This window comes from Schistocerca americana, chromosome X (assembly GCF_021461395.2).
Source record: "Schistocerca americana isolate TAMUIC-IGC-003095 chromosome X, iqSchAmer2.1, whole genome shotgun sequence".
Lineage (NCBI taxonomy): Eukaryota > Metazoa > Arthropoda > Insecta > Orthoptera > Acrididae > Schistocerca > Schistocerca americana.
This window is the reverse complement of record NC_060130.1, coordinates 711802815-711821409: the sequence shown is the minus strand read 5'-3', so window position 1 is coordinate 711821409 and position 18595 is coordinate 711802815. Positions and strand designations below refer to the sequence as shown.

Sequence of the window (18595 nt, the reverse complement as noted above, 5' to 3'; positions counted from 1 at the left end):
GTGTACGGATATGGAGACAACCTCAGGAATCCATGAACCCTGCATGTCAGCAGGGGACTGTTCAAGCTGGTGGAGGCTCTGTAATTGTGTGGGGCGTGTGGAGTTGGAGTGATATGGGACCCCTGATACGTCTAGATACGACTCTTGACAGGTGACACGTACGTAAGTATCCTGTCTGACACCTGCGTCCATTAATGTCCACTGTACATTCCGACGGACGCGGGCAATTCCAACAGGACAATTCGACACCCCACACGTCCAGAATTGCTACAGAGTGGCTCCAGGAACACTCTTCTGAGTTTAAACACTTCCGCTGGTCTCGAAACTCCCTAGACGTGAACATTATTGAGCTTATCTGGGATGCCTTGCAACGTGCTGTTGAGAAGAGATCTCCACCGCCTCGTACTCTTACGGATTTATGGACAGCCCTGCAGGATTGATGGTGTTAGTTCCCTCCAGCACTAGTTCAGACGTTAGTCGAGCCCATGCCATGTCGTGCTGCGGCACTTGCGCGTGCTCGGTTGGCCCTACACGATATTAGGCAGGTGTACCAGTTTCTGTGGCTCTTCAGTGTAAATAATATATGGAATTTTTAATAATCATTTTTTAACATAACGGGTATACCTGATGCCCTAGGCATTACTTTCACTAACGTCACCTACAGCTGAAATTGTTTTCTTTGTATAACATCGAACTGCCTATGTCAGTTGGGGACTAATAGTATTACAGAGTAGTAAGTGACAAGATACTGTGTGTTGATTTTAGTAGATATATTCTCCGGTGTTATCATGTTGTTGAAATGTACTCCTCTTAGTATCCTGTCTTATACCTTATGTGGCCATGGCACTCTGCTGCGTAGGGCACTAGACATCAGTCCTGGAGGTCCCGCGGTCAAATCCAGATAGGTGTGGTGGTGTGGAGATTTTTTTCTCGTGCCAGGTCCACTCAGTCTGCTATCAAATGAATACCGGGGATCTTTCCCGAGGTAATAGGCTGAGCTCGCCACCCGCCTCCTAGTACTGCGGCTGTACTCTTTCCACAGCCACGGCCTTTTCGAAGGTACCATCCCGGCATTTGCTTTCAGCGTTTTAGGTAAACTGTGGAAAGCATGTCTGGATGATGACACCGGTCTCAGAAAACCATTTCTCCTGTGCCTCTCAGCATATCTAGTCTACTCTAGTGATAGAATGAAAGGGTACCAGAGATGATGAGCACTCATAGAGAACAGGTACAGTCAGGATATTTACACTGTTTATACTTCATCACTTGTGACCCATCAGTTTAGCTGACAGCGCTAATGCGCTGCTTCCTGGAATCGGATAGGCGCGCCGGCCCCGCATCGAATCTGCCCGGCGGATTAACGACGAGGCCAGCCTGGACGTGGTTTTTAGGCGGTTTTCCACACACCCCTAGGTGAATACTGGGCTGGTCCCCATTTCCCGCCTCAGTTATACGATTCATCCTTTTTTACAAACTCAGCCCAGGGTCCTTACATCTACGCATGCTCCATATCCTGTCTGAACGCAACTTCAACCTACTCCCTCTCCCGGCAAATGAGATCCTCCCCGGTATTAATGAGATCCACCCCGATATTTATCCTTCCTATAGACTACAGCTCTTTCCCATCAGTCCCACTCCACATCAGGGCTGCCCTCTCCGTTTCCCTCTCCATCACTCCCAATCCCATTCCTCTTGATACCAATTCCCAACCCGCGCCGGCCGCGGTGGTCTAGCGGTTCTAGGCGCTCAGTCCGGAACCGCGCGACTGCTATGGTCGCAGGTTCGAATCCTGCCTCGGGCATGGATGTGTGTGATGTCCTTAGGTTAGTTGGGTTTAAGTAGTTCTAAGTTCTAGGAGACTGATGACCTCAGAAGTTAAGTCCCATAGTGCTCAGAGCCATTTTTAATCCATGTTGTGTGTGTATTTTATCATGATAGCAGCAAAGAAATGCCTTTAAAATATTAAACTGTTTAACTCTGCACTGGCAGACACCTCCACATTTTCCTAAATTTGGGAAACTACTTGAGTCAGTGGATTTTTTGAGAGTGTAAATAGTATTTTCCTTCGATATCTGTGGCTGACATCTATATCTTTGGCTGGTATCCATATGTTTGGCTGACAAGTTTCATGCCTGAGGATGGAAAGCCACTAGGAGGAAAAGACAGCCTTACCCTGAAAGAAATTGGTTCTCCTCAGTTATTTCATGGGAGAGCTATCAGGAAAAACACAAACAATTTCGAGGCAATGAGGCGTGCTGTGTGGGATAATTTTTTTCCACAAAATATCCGCTGCATAATGCACCAATGCATAATCTGTGTCCGAAAGTCGATTGGTGGAAGTACAACAGAAGAAATGAGACATATTCACATTACCAGAATCTGTTATGAATACAATAAAGCCCACATTCAGGTTTCTTGCAAACCAGGATTAACTGAGGAAGTGTCTTAATGGGAAGACACAGAATGCAATTGAAAGCCTCAATAGCTTAATTTGGATTAGATGCTCAAAGAGGACATTCTGTGGACTTGAATCACTCGAAATAGGTGTCTGCGATGCAGTTTTCTGTTTTAATGACGGAAATAATGACAGAATTGAAGTGCTGAAGAGACTTTGTATAGATCCAGGTGTGTTTACAACGAAAGCGTTTTACACCATCGATGAGAGCAGCGTCAAAAAAGCTGACTGATCACTGTCTTACCTACATGTATAGACTAGCCGAATTCGAAGGAGAAGGAGGGAGAAGAGAAATCTGGAGGATGAGAAGTATCGGTATGGAGGATTTTAAAATTGAGGTAAGTTTATTACATGTAGAAGTATGAGAAGAAATCTTTCAAACCCATTTTCTCGGTTTTACATTTTTTGTATTGTTAGCAGCCTTTCCTCAAGAAGCATAGCGCTAAAGCTATATAATTTTCAGGATCTGTTTGAAACATGTTTCTGTTTCACTGAAACTAAAAAATACAAGATCCTCCGCTGAAATTCTCATTTTTATAGAACTGTATGTAGAAAAAGAAGCTTAATTGCGGATGTGCAAAATTCAAAACTCTGTCAATAATACGATTTGAACCAAAAATTAACGGCTATAGTTCAGTGATCTTGTAACCGTCTTCGGATACTACAAGAACATTTTCAAATTCATTGCATGATTAGAATGTGAGTTGCGGATATTTATAAAAAAAGTCAATAAATAAATTAAAAATTCAAATTTCTGGCAAAATAGTAATACTGCTTGTTTTATTATATTATTCTGTTAAAATAAAGCTCTTTTTCTTTACACGCTCAAAATTTTGGCTCTGGATATTAATAACTATGGCTGTAATGATTTTTAAATAGATGTTTATAGTTCCGGTTGTTTCCCTCCTTACGTGAAAATGCAGTGCTTTTTCGCAGAAGAATGTCACGCTTGTGCAATGTGTTTTTAAAACGTATATATTTTTGGTTTTTAGCTTTTGGTTATTTGATTCTAACTAAAAAAGGAACAAACAGTATTAATGATTTTTATGCAGACGTCAATAAAATTCATCCTTTTTTATCCTTTTTAAACCATCTGTAAACATTGCACGTTTAATTATGTTTGGTTGGTTGGTAGGTCGATTGGGGGAAGGGACCAAACAGCGAAGTCATCGGTCCCATCGGATTAGGGAAGGACGGAAAAGGAAGTCGGCCATGTCATTTCAAAGGAACCATCACGGCATTTGCCCGTAGCGATTTAGGAATATCACGGTAAACTTAAATCAGGATGGCCGGACGCAGGCTTGAACCGTCGTCCTCCAGAATCTGAATCCAGTATGCTAACCACTGACCACATCCCTGGGTAATTATGTTTGTTTTTCGTCTTTTTTATTTTAAAAAAGAATAAGCTTTTGACTGAAGAGCTGAATGTTGCACCGCTGACGGTCCACCCTGCCCATATGGGGCGAGGGGAATGAAAGGAAATGACGAAAGAAAAAAAACATTAGGGTAAAATGATAATCAATACAACTACACGTGACACTATTTTAATGACACTGTCAAATGCAGTTATAATGTTTATCATTAGGAACTCTTTCAAACACCTTCGAATCATATCGTAACTCTTGATAACGTAGAGTTATAATGTTTATCGTTAGGAATGCTTTGAAGCACCTTCGAATCATATCGTAAATTCTGTTACAGTGTTTATCATTAGGAATTCTTTCAAACCTCTTCGAATCATATCGTGAATCTGGATAAGACTATGCACATTGTTTCCAGTTCTTCAAGCATATCAGCGGGCGTGCTGTACATTTCACTTTTGAGATGATCACAGAGAGAAAAATCCAAAGGATTGCGGTCAGGTGGTCTCGGAGGGCACTGTGCAGGTTCTGCTCGGGCTGTCCATGTTGGAGGATACTACCGCGTTAGATGCAGTCTCGCGTCAGCAGCAAAATGTGCCGATGCCCCATCACGCATTTACCATATTCCCCAGACAAGGGCCGTGGCTAAAACTGAAACCCATTCATATGAAGATTTAATCGAAAAGTTAGCATTTTAAACCCATTATTTTGGGCTAACTGGTGGAATATTTCAAATCAAGTCAGTGGCGGCCCCTAACTACAAATTTGCAAATGCACTCCTGGAAAATGAAAAAAGAACACCTTGACGTAAGTGACTAAGGCATGCTATAATTGCCGGCCACTGTGACCTAGTGGTTCTAGGTGCTTCAGTCCGGAACCGAGCTGCTGCTACGGTCGCAGGTTCGAATTCTGCTTCGGGCATGGATGTGTGTGATGACCTTAGGTTAGTTAGGTTTAAGTAGTTCTAAGTCTAGGGCACTGATGAACTCAGATTTTAAGTCCTACAGTGCTTAGAGCCATTTGAACCATGCTATACTTGCATAGGATACTACAAGAGAGCAGCTAAGGTGATGATAAAATATGCAGCACTGTGAAAAAACCAGGAAGTGCGTTATCAGCCGTGTAGTGTAGTAAGCTTTGGCATCAATTGTTCACCTCCAGAGCTCATAGCAGCTAGTTTGCTGTGGTATATGTGGTATAAACCACTTCTAACAAACACCGAACAACGCGCTCCAGTACGCGGCCGCCAAATACATCGCTGGACGCACTTCTCTGGGCGGCCCGCTGCTTCCATCGCTGGCCGTCTTCACACGCACGCTCCCTTACGTGGCCGAGAAATACATCGCTGGCCGCACTTCTCCGGGCGGCTCGCGGCTACCATCGCTGGCCGCTTTCGCGCGCGCGTTTGTCAACACACAGCAATTGGCTACGCCAGGAAACATTGCGATTGGTTTTCCCTGGAAAACAGCGACCCCAGCCTACGGCTCCATTAACTAGCAATCCTTATATAAGCCCGGCCGCCGCCGCCAACGACAGTTCTCATCGGGAAGTGCATTACGCCGTGTTCCAGATGCTTGTGGATGACTCGCCGCACCACTCGAGGTTACCTGGATGCTCGGTGGAAATCTGGCGACTTCACTTGGAGATACTGAACTTCACTGGACTTGGGAATAATTACGGGACGTGCACACCACTATGTACGTTTGGACATTGGTATAACCAAACTTTAATTATGCATTACTTCTGAGTGTGAGCCTGGGTAGACGCTTTGCTAACATAATTGTTAAAAAGTGATTTGTGATTTAATAAACCAGACTGACGAGGTTATTGCGTTATTCCTGGTTATAACAGTATACAGAGTCCCATGTGAGTCTGCAACATCGCTACCATGCCGTGACAATGTAGGCGTGAACGATTTTTGCAATTGGTGGAGTTTGAGTGAGGTTTTATAGTAGGTTTGTTGCAAGCTGGCCGGCCTGTGTGACCGAGCGGTTCTAGGCGCTTCAGTCCGTAACCGCGCGACCGCTACGGCTGCAGGTTCGAATCCTGCCTCGGGCATGGATGTGTGTGATGTCCTTAGATTCGTTAGATTTAAGTAGTACTAAGTTCTAGGGAACTGATCACCTCAGATGTTAAGTCTCATAGTGCTGAGAGCTATTTGAACCATTTGATCTACCTCACGGACACAGTGAGCAGCAGTCTGCGACTGTTTGTTGATGACGTTGTAGTCTCCGGGACAGTGTCGTTGTCGAGTGACTGCAGGACGACACAGGATGTGTGTGTGTATGTGTGTATTGAACCGGGGAGCTAGAAACGACGGAGAGGCTTCGTCCCGCCGTAGCCCTCAGTGGTTCACAACCCCACAACAGGCCACAGCAGTCCACCCACCCCACCGCCGCCCCACACCGAACCCAGGGCGGTTCGGCCCCCAGTGGCCCTCCCGGGAACGTCTTATACCAGACGAGTGTACCCCAAATGGTTGCGTGGTAGAATAACTATGGTGTACGCGTACGCGGAGGCAGTGTTTGCGCAGCAATCGCCGATATAGTGTAACTGAGGCGGAATAAGGGGAACCAGCCCGCATTCGCCGGTGGAGATGGAAAACCGCCTTAAAAACCATCCACAGACTGGCCGGCACACCAGACCTCGACACTAATACGCTCGGGAAGTAGCGCGTTAGATCGCGCGGCTAGCCGGCCGGGCTACACATGATGACTTAGATGGATCTTCCATTTGGTGTGATGAATGGTAGCTTGCTCTAAATACAGAAAAATGTGAGTTAACGCAGATGAGTAGGAAAAACACTCCTGTAATGTTCGAATAGTGTATTAGTTGTATCACGTCGATTAAATATCTAGGCGCAACAGTGCAGTGCGATATGAATGGAACAAGTGCGTAATGTCGGTAGCAGAGCAGGCTAATTATCGACTTCGGTTTATTGGGAGAATTCTAGGAAAATGTAGCTGATCTATAAAGGAGACCATGAGTAGAGCATTAGTGCAACCCACGCAACCCACTATTTGAGTACTGCTTCAGTGTTTGGGTTTCCTCCCACTGCCCCCCCCCCCCCCTCTACCAAGCCTCAAAGGTCGAATTAAAGCAAGATATTGAAACAATTCAGAGGCGTGCTGCTAGACTTCTTATCGGTAGATTCTATCAAATCGTGAGTATTTCGGGGATGCTTCGTGAACTCAAATGGGAATCCCTGGAGGGGAGACGAATTCCTTTTCGTGAAACACTAATGAGAAAATTTAGAGAACCAGCATTTCCCGGCCGGTGTGGCCGAGCGGCTCTAGGTGCTCCAGTCTGGAACCGCGCTACCGCTACGGTCGCAGGTTCGAATCCTGCCTCGGGCATGGATGTGTGTGATGTCCTTAGGTTAGTTAGGTTTGAGTAGTTCTAAGTTCTAGGGGACTGATGACCTCAGATGTTGAGTCCCATAGTGCTCAGACCCATTTGAACCATTTTGAACCAGCATTTCCGGCTGGCTACAGAAAGATTCTACCACTGCCAAAGTACATGTTATGTAAGGACATGTCCGAAAGAACAGATACCATCTTAGTGTATATATATATATATATATATATACACTCCTGGAAATGGAAAAAAGAACACATTGACACCGGTGTGTCAGACCCACCATACTTGCTCCGGACACTGCGAGAGGGCTGTACAAGCAATGATCACACGCACGGCACAGCGGACACACCAGGAACCGCGGTGTTGGCCGTCGAATGGCGCTAGCTGCGCAGCATTTGTGCACCGCCGCCGTCAGTGTCAGCCAGTTTGCCGTGGCATACGGAGCTCCATCGCAGTCTTTAACACTGGTAGCATGCCGCGACAGCGTGGACGTGAACCGTATGTGCAGTTGACGGACTTTGAGCGAGGGCGTATAGTGGGCATGCGGGAGGCCGGGTGGACGTACCCCCGAATTGCTCAACACGTGGGGCGTGAGGTCTCCACAGTACATCGATGTTGTCGCCAGTGGTCGGCGGAAGGTGCACGTGCCCGTCGACCTGGGACCGGACCGCAGCGACGCACGGATGGATGCACGCCAAGACCGTAGGATCCTACGCAGTGCCGTAGGGGACCGCACCGCCACTTCCCAGCAAATTAGGGACACTGTTGCTCCTGGGGTATCGGCGAGGACCATTCGCAACCGTCTCCATGAAGCTGGGCTACGGTCCCGCACACCGTTAGGCCGTCTTCCGCTCACGCCCCAACATCGTGCAGCCCACCTCCAGTGGTGTCGCGACAGGCGTGAATGGAGGGACGAATGGAGACGTGTCGTCTTCAGCGATGAGAGTCGCTTCTGCCTTGGTGCCAATGATGGTCGTATTCGTGTTTGGCGCCGTGCAGGTGAGCGCCACAATCAGGACTGCATACGATCGAGGCAGACAGGGCCAACACCCGGCATCATGGTGTGGGGAGCGATCTCCTACACTGGCCGTACACCACTGGTGATCGTCGAGGGAACACTGAATAGTGCACGGTACATCCAAACCGTCATCGAACCCATCGTTCTACCATTCCTAGACCGGCAAGGGAACTTGCTGTTCCAACAGGACAATGCACGTCCGCATGTATCCCGTGCCACCCAACGTGCTCTAGAAGGTGTAAGTCAACTACCCTGGCCAGCAAGATCTCCGGATCTGTCCCCCATTGAGCATGTTTGGGACTGGATGAAGCGGCGTCTCACGCGGTCTGCACGTCCAGCAGGAACGCTGGTCCAACTGAGGCGCCAGGTGGAAATGGCATGGCAAGCCGTTCCACAGGACTACATCCAGCATCTCTACGATCGTCTCCATGGGAGAATATCAGCCTGCATTGCTGCGAAAGGTGGATATACACTGTACTAGTGCCGACATTGTGCATGCTCTGTTGCCTGTGTCTATGTGCCTGTGGTTCTGTCAGTGTGATCATGTGATGTATCTGACCCCAGGAATGTGTCAATAAAGTTTCCCCTTCCTGGGACAATGAATTCACGGTGTTCTTATTTCAATTTCCAGGAGTGTATATATATATATATATAGTTAAGGCTCACCGGCCACTTGACCATCTTCTTCTTCTGTGCGGATGCACAAAAAGTGCCCGAACTCTTACGGGAATCGGCAACGCGCCGCGAGAAATGAGTATAATGGGCGGGGGCACTTCGAATGTAGTGCGGGACAATACGTTGTCGCGGGAGGCATGACAGAGATAAGTCCCTGCAGTGGCACTATCCTCTGTGTCCTCGGTGGCTCAGATGGATAGCCAGCACGGTAGCTCAGCGTGCTCGGTCAGAGGGTTAGAAACCCTCTGCAATAAAAAAACTGAGTGAACAGATCAACGAAGAACCTGAATGGGTGTCATCGGACGTCCGCCCCGAACAAATTCAACGAGCAATATAGAACAAAATGAGGTCAAAAAAAAAAGATGGATAGAGCGTCTGCCATGTAAGCAGGAGATCCCGGGTTCGAGTTCCGGTCGGGGTACACATTTTCATCTGGCCCCGTTGACGTATGTCAACGCCTGTAAGCAGCTAATGGGTGTCATTTCATTGTAATTTCAAAGTAATGTAAATTCACACAAAAATATTTAGTAGTTAAATCTAGCCGAAAGCATCTTTGTACAGAAAAAGGAGGAAAAGATACAATATTGAGATTCCATATTTTTTACTGTTACTTCGGTGATCTGTCATTGGAATCCTTCAAAAATGTTTGATGTCTAGGGATACTCATCCAAAAAGATTTAAGTACACTGGTGTCAAAAATTAAAGCAACAAACCGCTGTTCCTCCGTCCTGTATGAACGATATAATCATACAAACTGTCAACAGTTGTCCGTACGATCGTGTTCTGCACGGAAGACGACACTCCGGTCAACGGACAACCACGCCAACGATGCCGGCTGTGCACCTATCAAACGGGGCAGTTTTTGCCGGGTAGTCCCACATCCACAATCACTGTGTACAGAGTCACAGACGGTGCAGTACGGTACAGAGAAAACGCCTACCAGTCTCTCTCCGGTGGAGGGCCAAAGGAAGGATGGAAGCAGGACATTCGCAAACTGATGTGTCGCGATGGCTTAATGTGAATCGTTCTGTTGCTTTTCGGATGTGGCTACAGTTTATAGAGACCGAAACTGTATCCCAAAGATCAGGGCGGCCCGACCACGTGTGACATCAGAAAGAAAGGACCGTTATTTGGCTGTAAGCTCACGACGGTACCGACTTAGTGCTGCCCGGCAAGCGGCATCTGACCTCGCAGCATCCATTGGACGTATCGTATCGAGGCAAACGGTAAGAAGGTTTTGGTAGAGTGGCTTTATTGTCGGAGACATGCCGTATGTGTAGCTCTGACGCGTCTTCACAGAAGGGAACGTCTAGAGTGGAGTCGTCAACATGCTACCTGGACGGTCGAATACTAGGCCGATTTTCTTTTGACAGATGAGTCCCGGTTTGCTCTCGAGAGTGATTATCGACGGAGTCGTATTTGGAGTGAACGCAGAACACGATTTCGTGACGCAAACATTGCGGAAAGAGGCAGATATCGAGGATGATCCCTAATGGTGTGGGCTGGGATTATGTTGACCATTGGAACATCTCTTCAAGAAATTGTACAGTTAAGTAATCAAGGTTTAACTGCTGTCAGGCACTGTGGCGTTTTAACTGCTGTCAGCTACTGTTACGAGATCTTGGGACCTCATGTGCAGTTGTTGCGAGGTGCTGTGGGCACAGATTCCGTACTGATGGACGATAATGCTCGACCTCATAGAGCACAGGGGGCTGATGATTTCTTGGAAACTGAAGATATTGCACACATGGCGTGACCTGTTCGCTCTGTCGATTTGAATTCCGTGGAGCATGTCTGGGATGCACTAGGGAGACGGGTTACATCACGCCAGCGTCCACGAACTATTCTCCAAGACTTGCGAGCAGCTCTACAGGAAGAATGGGCGTTATTGCCTCAACATGAGACTGATGACATCATTCTCAGCATGCCCCGTCGTTGTCAGGCCTGTACTGCTGCCAGAGGTGGTCACACCCCATAAAAATGGTTCAAATGGCTCTGAGCACTATGGGACTCAACTGCTGAGGTCATTAGTCCCCTAGAACTTAGAACTAGTTAAACCGAACTAACCTAAGGACATCACAAACATCCATGCCCGAGGCAGGATTCGAACCTGCGACCGTAGCGGTCTTGCGGTTCCAGACTGCAGCGCCTTTAACCGCACGGCCACTTCGGCCGGCTCACACCCCATACTGAGCACATTAACCAGTTGTCGGAATGTGTGTGCAAATCCGTTAAGTTGAAAAAAAAAACGAAGCACGTTTTTGTCTACAGGTATGCATGTAGCAGTTGTTTGCGTTCTGTATTCTTTAGATTGTTTCTACTTAAAGTATCACCTGTTTATAGTGTTTTGTGGCAAAATAAACGCAAACTTGCAAAATTTTTTATTGTTGCTTTAATTTTGGACACCAGTGTAGATACTAGAGACTAGACTGGTATTTACTGGAACAATCCTATGGAAGGAAAATCATCCGCGGAGGTCGGTGACAAAACATTCGTCCTAAGTATTCATGAGCATTGTTCGCCAGTCTCGGAGACTTGCTAAGACGAATTATTGGAAAGCCTAGAGAAGAGATGAGTAAGCGTTACAAGTCAGGTAGGTCAGCGCGAGAGCCTTGCAGAAATGCTTAACAAACCCCTGTGGGAGTCTCTACTAGACTGCATCACGCAGCTGTTGAATCTCAAAATTGAGAGAGGGGAGCTCCGGTATCAGACAAAACCTATAAATTCCTCACACATACATTTCACATAGCAATAAAAGTAGAGAAATCGAGCTTATTCGAAGTGAAATCGACAATCCTCCTTCCCCTGCGTCATCTGAGAGTGGACACACCGTTCGGTGAATAACGAAATAATAATGTATATGAACCCAATGGTAGCTCTGAAAGTTAAAAATGCTTTTCGAAAATAACTAACAAATCTGCTAATTTCATAAGTGAAAATGTTGTTTATGCACGTGTCGTATTTGCAGCACTACTTGTCTGAGATGTAGTATTTGTACTTGTGAGTATACTTTCGTGAGACCTAGGACGCTATACATACTTATATTCCACTTAGATCGGATTATTTTGTCGAATATATACATGTGCCACCGAGAAATCTACGACGCCTAATACAAAACAGATATTACTACTATTAACTACTCCGAAATATTACCAAAAAAGTAACGGAAATTTAATAAAACAAAATTCTATCTTTCCTCGATTGTATTTGAACCAAAAGGTAGGGATGTGTTATGTATCCACAATTTGAGTCAGAAGATCGGAATTATGTGGCTGAAGAGGCCTCCAGAATGACTGATGGAATCTGTACAAGCGATGATTAGCCTAAGTAAAACACATGCATGCGTGTACCCTTGTACCCAAGTGTCTGCTTCATGTCACTGGTTAATTCCTGCCCTACTTTTCAGTGGCCTCCTTCCTTTTTCTGGACTTACCCGTGTCTTCAAGGGGTCGGTATTCTAGTTTCGATTTAGCAATGTTAACTGGTGGAGGATGAACGGATGTCCTTCCCGTTGCCACGCCTTCCCCCGGTCTGTGAACCCCATCTGTTTGCAGCCTAGCATTATCCCCTGTGAAAGTGTGAGAAAGTTTTCAAAATGTTTGTGAATCATATATCTGAGGCGGGACGTGGGTAGCAGCCCGCTATCCACCTAGTCGGATGTGAAAATCTGCCTAAAAACCACACCGACGCTGGCGGTAGACAGACCCTCGTCAGTCATCCTTAATTCGAGCTTGTGCTGGGTCCCTAATAATGTCTTTGACGACTGGACGTAAAATACTAATCTTCCTTCCTTTCAAGCGGGTTTTACTTTTCAATAATGAGGTTTCAAAAATGAGTAGTCAAGGCTTTCGCAGATGAGACGGAACCTCTGGTTGATGCCTCCCAAGTGGATCGAGCACATGAGTTTTGATAGGAAGTAGGGTTAGGGTTTAATGTTCTGTTGGCAATGATGCCATTAGAGACTGAGCACAAGCTCAGATATAGGAAAGGAAATCGGCTTTGCTCTTTTGAAAGGCGCTGTCCTGGAATTCCCCTTCAGCGATTTAGGAAAACCACAAAAAAATCAAAATCTGGATGGTCAGATGGGGATTTGAACAGCGTTCTCCTGCATATGAGTCCAGTGTTCCAAACAGTGTACCGCTTCGCACGGTGGGCGACTGCCACCTATACCCGGGATAGTTGTCACCCATCTCGCATGTCACACCCTTGTAGATTTTCCAAGTGCAAACTATTTATTGCAAAGTGTTTGACAGGAGCGAAGACAAGATTCCCTAGAAATCATACAATGGATTTTTGTTCGAATTTTCGTACCCAAACGAAGGGTGGGAAATGGAGAAATTGGATATCGAACTGAGGAGGGTGAGGTCTAGTTTCGTAAAACAGTATTTGATTGCTTGAAAGTAATAAGGGTGGTTGAAAAGAAAATTACACAATGGATTTTTGCCCGAATTTTCGTAACCAATGAGTGGGAAATGGACAAATCTGATGTCAAGCTGACCAGCGTGAAGTCTAGTTTTGCAGAAAAGGGTTTAATTTGCTGAAAGTAATCAGGGTAATCAAGAAAAACTTAATTTTTGTGTGGAGGAAAATTGAAATATTTTGCAAAGAAGTGCTGCTAGCTATGTAAACGAAGTGTCAAAAAGTTCACTTCTTCAAAGCTTAACTATGTTGCGCATAAAAAGTTACATTGGTGTGATATTTAACTATGAAAAAATGGCTATAATGATATTTTCAAAAAAAGGGGGGTTCATGTCTTGTGAAATGATTTGTGTAAAAGTAAGATATAAAACACATTAGAGAAACGTTTGACTCGCGTTTGAATGATGCTCGAAATCCTGCAAAAAACATGAGACTGCACAGTCTACACAACCCACCAAACAAATGTCTTCCACTACTCTTTAAAATTCTAAGATGGTGGTTAATCTGTTTTATTTCTCATTTTTAGACAAATCATTTGTGTGTATGTTTATATACAAAGTACACTCTAACTTCTGCACCATTTAAGTGCAGTAATATGTTCGTTGTAAATAAGTATTGTAGTACAATTGAAAGAAAATCAGCCGTCGGTCACTATTTTTAACAAATTAACCTGGATTCGACGCTGCTAGGAGTGTCTTCCTCAGAATTTAAATCAAGAGTCCGTTTTGCAACCTGCACCACGCAAGTAACGAGCAGCCCTTAGTGGCCCGCCATCACAGTTTTCTTTATCTTTAGTATTTTTGTGACTAATGCCCATTTGGCATACTTATTATTTTATGAATGACATATAAGTACTGCCAGTCTTTCACGACATTTCCGTACTTATACTCTATCATACGTTTTTAGTCAAAATTCTGTGACCATGTTGTAGAATATAGACCATTATTTGATTTAAATTCTGAGGAAGACACTTCTAGCAGTGTCGAAACCAGGTTAATTTGTTAAAAATAGTGACCGAGGGCTCATTTTCTTTCAATTGTAACTATTCACGGTCTCTGAACGTGCAGCCAGGTACAAGATTTTGAGTATTGTAGTAGTTCTATTATATGATCATTACCTTATAAATAAAAAAAACATTTTTTTAAGTTTTAAACTCAGTGCGTTAACACGATCTTGGTAAATGAGTGTTGTAAAATGATCCTGTCATAAAGTGTTCATTAAAAAAAGAGGTACACTAGCTTATTTGATTTAGTTGTAAATATTTGTCATGCATTATTGTTTTCTGACATGTTCTACATCCTGCAGGATCTCATCACTACGGATCAATTGGAATGAAAGTAAATCTAATCTAAACAAAAGATTTGAGCGGTTTTTCTTTCAACATATTTCTTTAAATATTTCTGTTTCTAAGTGACGCTTTCATAAGAGCACCATCTTCTGAGTAACACTGGGGCTCTCGACAGTTACAAAATAACTAGCGAATGAGCATTATCGTGCTGAAAGGTGGCCACATTTGGAACAGGAGAGAACTGTCGTGCTGGCTCAGTTGCTCTATCAGCGTCCGACAATGCCTCATCCCTGTTTTTCAGGCGAATTGGCGAGGCCAGGTGATCAGCTTTCACAATGGCCCTTTGCCTCGAAGGGCCATCGCCCTCAAGTGCGCGGGTCGCTGGAAGGCACTTAGCGCCCACGGAAAACAGAACCTGCCCCACCGGAGGTTCCGCGTGGGATGCACCGGTTTCTCTGTAACTGATACATCCCGAAACAGGAGTTCCAATGCGGCTGGCTGCCATCTACATTTCAGTGTCTGCATCCTCACACAGCAACCATGTACCGTGTCAGACTGTATCAGATGCATAATTCTGTCAAATCCATGAGTTAGAGAATGGTCAGTAATAGTCGCTTAGCATTTCCATCCAATACATCCTGAGCTGTTCTTGTACATTCGTTCTCATAAGGGAACTGATCGTTGTTGTTCGTTTCTGCAGCTCACTCTCATTCCGTTGCTTCCTCTTCTCCGCCAACCATTTCGTTTATGGAGTATGTTGAATTTTCCATATTATGTTGAATTACGACACAACAGTTTATCGGTGAGGAAGCGCATGTAGTTTTTTAAGATGGTCTACTTGCGGAGTTCAGTTAGCTGTCCGCCAAGCTAGGTTTACGCTTTTACGCATTCCCTAAAATATTTCTGACGAAGCTTGAACTTCATTTTTTATTTTTATTTTATTTATTTTTTTCTTTTTTCAGTTGCTGCCCAGCACAGGCACTGCATACTTCATGGCTAAGCGTACTGTTGGATTGTAAGGACGAAAATTTCAAGAAAAGAATAAAGAAAAGTAGAGCCTAGTATTTGAGACTGGAGACCATTCTAATAACTGCAACTGTTCCCAATAGTTACGCTGCCACCACACATCCTGACACGTATTGTATTGGATATAACATGGAAGCCCAAAGTGCGAAAATGGCGAGATAGCTTACACTTTCTGCTTTCCGCTTGTAAATTCTCTCTCTCTCTCTCTCTCTCTCTCACACACACACACACACACACACACACACACACACACACACACACACTGGCATCTATAGCATTCACTACTGGGTAAAGGCCTCTTCTAGATATTTATATCCATTACGGTCTTCAATAGCATGTATCATTCCTCCTCCTACATACTTTCTATATGGCTCCCATTAGGTCGTATCTCGATCTTTTAACAGCTCTGGAGCCGAGTAAAGGACTTCCTTGGTCCATCTATAACCCATTCGTCTGTCTACATGTTTCGCATGCACTCATTTCACGTTCTTCCCTTCAGTTTGTTCAATAATGTATATGTTTGATTTCGTGCCTCCACTGGTAATCTTAGACAAAGAGCACTCCAATATACATTCACTGTGTACTAACACTAACACAGGAGAGTCAGTGTCACTTTCGTGCTACGTTTTTAATAACGTCATCTTTACGTGAATGGTACACTATGGCATTTTTCCCAACAGGCCTTGAGAAAGAAACAGTGAATTAGCAATTAAAAAAATATCGGATGCAATTTAAAAAAGACGTACTGGTGTTCGGACCTTCGCAATGAACGAAGTTGCAAGCATGCCAGTTGCGCTGGCTAATGTCACCTTGATAGCTAAACGACATTTGCTTGAAACATGATTTATTTTCCTTCTCTACAAAAAGTTATTTGGGGTGATCAACATAAATGAGACACCCTAAAGTATTGTATACAGAGTGTCCCAGGAGGAATGATCATATTTAGGGATGTGACGAACACGATCAATCGAAGCAAGAAATTCTAGTAAAGATGTGATCTGAAATGCATACCTTAAGAATTATGGACACTTCTTCATCGACGATACTACGAAACAAATCTCTTGTAGCCAATAAAATTCTTCTGGGCTGTTGTCCGCATTGTCAGCTCAGCACAGCCCTGAGGAAGGCCACTTGCAATTGTGGCCGAAACATCGGAATATTTTATATACTGACAGTGCGGTCAACAACCCAGAAGAATATTATTGACAATGGCAACGGCCGGAGAAGTCTACGCTTACAAATTTCTCCTACTGCAAGCTCTTCGCTTTACGTATTTTGAGATGTGGTAGCCTGGACGAAACAAGAAAAAACGTCCAGTAAACATGGACTCGAAAGTGCATACTTTAAGCGCTATGGGCAGTTGCTCTTCTTCGCTATTGTGAAACTTAATTCTACTGAACATGTGCTCATATCTCTTAAGGTATACATTTTAGAGCCCATATTTACTAGACAATTCTTTGAGACAAGTGTAGATGGTGTTAGGACAGCAACCAGCCACAAATTTACTTTCAGTTCCTTTATTCAAAGGGTACCGTTACCGGTTTCGAATCGTTGTGATTCATCCTCAGACGGTTTACATGCTTTCTTTATGACATGTGGTGTGTTTTTTACAGATTAATTGTCCTAAAATATAAATAATACATAATTATAAACACGCCACACACAGATGGTTGCGTTACAGATTTTCGTTGCGTGTGACTTACGTGAAATTGGACGAATTTTATGAAAACAAACACTCGAAACCGACGTTTCACGTAAGTCACATGCAACGAAAATCCATAACGCAACCATCTGTGTGTGGCGTGTTTAAAATTATGTATTATTTATATTTTAGGAAATTAATCTGTAAAAAACACACCACATGTCATAAAGAAAGCATGTAAACCGTCTGAGGATGAATCACAACGATTCGAAACCGGTAACGGTACCCTTTGAATAAAGGAACTGAAAGTAAATTTGTGGCTGGTTGCTGTCCCAACATCATCAACATTTGTCTTCAAACAACAGCCACGGTCTCCATCATGTCATCATATGACAAAATTGCAGACAATTTTTTATTTTTACCTTTCTGTACATACTATCTCCTCACAGAATATGGAAAACAAAGAGCTTGCAGTAGAAGAGATTTGTTTCACAGTATGGAAGATGAAGAAGTTCTGATGGCTCTTAAGGTATGAATTTTAGAGCCCATGTTTTCTGGACTTTTTTGCTTCCAATTATCGTTCGTGTCATATCCCGGAAAATTGACCATGCCTCCTGGGACACCCTGTAGAGGCTTTTAAAACAAAAACTATTAAAACCCCGAGAATTGCGTACCCAAGAATACGAGGAAGCAAATGTCATAGAACTACTATGAGAGACAAAGAAATCATATACACGGATCAGGGAACAAATGAGTGAACCCAGCCGACTGAGGGCAAGGTGGAACCATTAGTTATTTTTTTCAAGCTAATGGTCCTACCTTTCCACCAACTGGCTAAATTCACTGGTTTTACGTCCGACGAAACCAAAAGCCTGACACACGCAATACGACGTTAGCCAGTAAAGAAAAGTGATGTTGGCAGTGTGCACTTACCGGAGGCTGCTGCGGCGAGGTGTGCGCCCACCGCGAGCGCCAGGAGCAGCAGCAGCAGCAGCGGCAGCGGCGCGGTCACGGCCATGGTTGGGCAGCCTCTGGCTCGCGCGGTCACTGCTCCTCGCGGCCAGCCGCCAGCACCCAGCCCCACCACGCGCCCGCAAAAACCGACGCTCCCGCGTATAGCGGGACTTTCGGGAAACCGACAGCAACAATTACCCCACGCTCCTACTCTGAAACCGGAACCTCCGGATCGTCGACATCAGAAATGTGGCTTCCACTTCGAGAACACTACTGCACTGTCGTACGAACAGAGAGCTTCGCAATCAACAGAGAAAAGTGTCAACGAGGAACTGAGCGAGAGAGAAAGGCAGAAAGATTTTGAGTAATGTCTTAGGCTAAGTCCAAGAAAATGATG

General features: G+C 44.8%; 1 protein-coding gene across 1 annotated transcript in view; it reads right to left on the bottom strand.

Moving 5' to 3' along the window:
• Positions 1-18262, bottom strand: part of LOC124556604 — a 100559-nt gene extending 82297 nt beyond the window's left edge. Inside the window, exon 1 of the mRNA XM_047130571.1 lies at positions 18178-18262. Coding sequence (XP_046986527.1) covers positions 18178-18262 — 85 coding nt within the window. The remainder of the gene's footprint in view (positions 1-18177) is intronic.
• Between the last annotated feature and the right edge of the window lie 333 nt (positions 18263-18595).